At 37.3% G+C, this 3,756-nt stretch overlaps 1 protein-coding gene across 1 annotated transcript; it reads left to right on the plus strand.

The window, feature by feature from the left end:
* Nucleotides 1–369: 369 nt before the first annotated feature.
* LOC125206720 (receptor kinase-like protein Xa21) lies at nucleotides 370–3,117 on the plus strand. Its single transcript, XM_048105959.1, has 5 exons — nucleotides 370–679; nucleotides 764–818; nucleotides 1,171–1,544; nucleotides 1,949–2,572; nucleotides 2,658–3,117. Exons 1-5 carry the CDS (start codon nucleotides 370–372, stop codon nucleotides 2,996–2,998), a joined length of 1,704 nt encoding a protein of 567 aa, XP_047961916.1. The 3' UTR covers nucleotides 2,999–3,117.
* Nucleotides 3,118–3,756: the final 639 nt, after the last annotated feature.

A 3,756-nucleotide genomic window follows, 5' to 3' on the forward strand; every position in this document is an offset into this window, starting at 1 on the left:
TCGACTTGCAAAACAACACCTTCAGCGGCCCAATCCCTCAGGAGATTGGCCGCCTCAGAAGGCTTGGAAAAATCTAGTTTAGTAACAATTCTTTTGGAGGTGGGATTCCAACAAATCTTTCACAATACAAAAATCTTAATTAATTACCTGAATTTGATTGACAATGAGCTCACCGGAGGCATAATCCCTGAGATAGCTTCTCTTGCCAACCTCCGAGCTTTAGGCTTGTCAGATAACATGCTTTTGGGGACTATCTCACCATTCCTAGGAAACCTTACAGATCTATCCCTACTGTCATTAATGAAATGCGGCTTCAAGGGAGAGATTCCGGAGTCACTAACTAAGCTTAGTAGATTACGGATGCTAGTAATGAGTTCCAATGATCTAACTGGTTCTATTCCATTAGGCTTCTACAATCTTTCGAGTGTTGAGATTTTCGCATTGGATTTCAATCGACTCCATGGAAACATACCTGTTGCTACACTTCCCAAGTTGAGGCGCCTTTATTTGAATTCTAATAATTTCAGTGGAGCGCTTCCAGCTTCGCTATCTAACTCTTCCCTAATTGAACGCATACAAGTAACTGATAACAGTTTCACTGGAAATATGATACATTTAACTAGGTTTTCAGCTCTTCAATATCTTTCAGTTGGATATAACCGTTTAAATGGAGATATAGGTAATATTTTATCATCTCTGACAAACTGCACCAACCTTAAAAGTTTGTCGTTGTTTCAAAACCATTTCACTGGTTCGTTGCCAGATTCCATTGGCAATCTTTCTAATCACTTGTCGTTCTTAAGTCTCAGAGATAATCTGTTAGAAGCATTCCATATAGTATAGGAAACCTTGTTGGTCTCACTACTTTATTAGCTGATACCAATAATCTGCAAGGTCCAATTCCTTCCTCCATTGGAAAACTTCATAACTTGCAACTAATCAGTCTCTCTGGAAATAGACTGACAAATGAGATTCCATTTTCATTAGGCAACTTGACTTTGTTGATCAATCTCTACTTGGGACATAACAATCTTTCAGGGAGTATACCTCAAAGTCTAGGCAACTGTACCAACTTGTTAGAATTAGATCTTTCTGATAACAATCTCAGTGGCTCAATACCTCCCGAACTCATTAAGCTTTCATCCATTGCCATTGCACTTACCTATCTAGCAACGTCTTGACGGGTACTATTCCATCAGAAGTTGGGGCTTTGAGAAATCTTGGGATCATGGACTTTTCCAACAATAGATTATCTGGAACCATTCCAACTTCTTTGGGCTGTTGTGTGACACTTAGCAGGCTTTATTTGATGAGAAATTCTCTTCAGGGTGAGATACCTGACGGTCTTAATGCTCTGAAAGGTTTACAATATTTGGATATTTCCCAGAACAATCTCTCAGGGATGATTCCACGATTTCTTGTCGAATTTCGCCTGTTGTATCTCAACATTTCTTTCAATGAGTTGCAAGGTGAAGTCCCAACTCTTGGAGTTTTCCAGAATGAAAGTGCAATTTCACTTGAAGGAAACCAAGGCTTGTGTGGAGGTATTGCAACTCTATACCTTCCTACTTGTCCATCCTCACAAAAATCCAACAAGAATGGTTATTGAAAATTGGTCCTCATTCTACATAATTCTAGAAATAGATATTTCTTACATTTTTGCCATATATGTATAAATCTAGAATTATGTAGACTAAATTAGAGATAAGGATGGAATTATAGATAAGGATAAGAATAGAATTATAGATAAACATGATATTAGTGATGATGAGATAAGGATTACCTTATCCATTATCAACTATAAATATGTATGTAACGTGTAGTTTCTAATAGTGAAATAAGAGAACCATATTCTGCTAAAACAAGAAAGACTCCCTCATTTAAATATATTTCTACTAACCATTAGTTCTCCCTTCTACAAACCATCCTCATCAAGTATACTTCTAAAAATCACAAGGGCCAGACTTTTTGAGGCTATCTTATGCAGACCTCATTAGTGCAACCGAAGGATTCTCGGAGACAAACCTACTTGGTATAGGGAGATTTGGATTTGTATACAAAGGAACTATCAATGCTGATGATGGGCGGACAGATTTAGCGGTGAAGGTGCTTGATCCTAGTGTAAGAGATGCTTGTAAGAGTTTGGCATCAGAATGCAATGCATTGAGAGGCATACGACACAGAAACTTGCTTAAGATTGTGAGTGTATGTGACAGCACTGATTTTCAAGGGAATGATTTTAAGGCATTGGTGTATGAATTTATGGCCAACGGAAATCTTGATAATTGGCTGCATCCAGAGAATGAAGGCAGGGGAGCTCTTAGTGCTATTCAGAGACTGAATATTGCAATTGATATTGCATGTGCAGTTGAGTACTTGCATTGTGGTACTGACTCCATAGTTATTCATGGAGATTTGAAGCCGAGTAACATTCTCTTGGATAAAGACATGGTCACCAAAGTTGGTGATTTTGGATTAGCCAAAATTGTGTCAAGTATCTCACAAAACTTGACATCCATGGAAGGAAGCAGTTCATTAGCAATCAAGGGTACCATAGGCTACATTGCTCCAGGTTAATTCAAACCTTTTCAATTGACAAATTTGTTTTTTTTTTAACTGTATATAGCTAATTCTTTCAATGTATGCATTTGGCTCAGAGTATGGAATGAGCTACGTTGCATCAACTCAAGGGGATGTATACAGTTACGGAGTTCTTGTGCTTGAGATGTTCACAAACAAAAGACCAACAAGTGATGCATTCGAAGGGTGTCTAAATCTTCAAGGCTTCGTTAGCACGGCCTTAACAGACCATGTTATGGAAGTAGTGGATCCATTTCTTCATCAAGAACTTCATGTGGATGAAAAATATTGGGATTGCATTGTTTCAATTCTAAGGATTGGAGTGAGATGCTCGAAGGAGCTTCCAAGAGATCGCATGTCGATGGCAGATGTTGTTAATGACTTGAAAAAAATAAGAAATGCTTTTCCAGTATATTGAAGCACCTTGCTTCGTGATGTTCGTTTCTATCTATGCCAATATTTTTAACTGTAAAGGCAATTTTGTTATGTTCACACTCATTTTCATATTCTTATGTTATATCTCTTTTTTATGAATCATTTCTATATTCTTCCATATATGCTAATGATACAGGTGTAATTTCATTGTGGTAAATGAGATAAGTGGCACACATGAAATATATTTGCTCCATCTACAAAATAACATGTGCACGTGACATTTCACTCTATTGACGATTTAAAGTTTCATTTGCTTTTGTTCATTTTTTAAGTTGACTTCATGCTCCATTAACTTATTATACTTGCGTGTTCACCTTCTTTGATTTCTTTTGTCTAGAAATGAAACTTGGTGAGAAATGTGGCTGGGTGGCCCACATTTAATAAACAAATAACCCAGCGTTCGGTGTCCTAGAAAAATCCCCTGTTTTGATATTATGGAATTTAATTTTGCATTTATTTTTTTCCTTCGAATTTTGTTGGCCAATAATGCCCCTTGTTCAGTATTTCGTCTCCCTCTCTAAAACACAAAATTGCAACTAAAAATCGAAATTATCACAGCAAGAATAGTCCAATGGCGGAGTGTTCTAGAGCATATATAACCTAATAAGCTTCAATTGTCTAGTATTTTTGGTTAATTTGAGATTTGTGCAACTATGGTAAAAAAAAAAGTAAATCAATGCAGAAGAGAGCGTCGACTGCAGGCGCGAGCAACTCCAGGTAGCAGCTGGACCGAGCAGAATA

This window comes from Salvia hispanica, chromosome 2 (assembly GCF_023119035.1).
Source record: "Salvia hispanica cultivar TCC Black 2014 chromosome 2, UniMelb_Shisp_WGS_1.0, whole genome shotgun sequence".
Lineage (NCBI taxonomy): Eukaryota > Viridiplantae > Streptophyta > Magnoliopsida > Lamiales > Lamiaceae > Salvia > Salvia hispanica.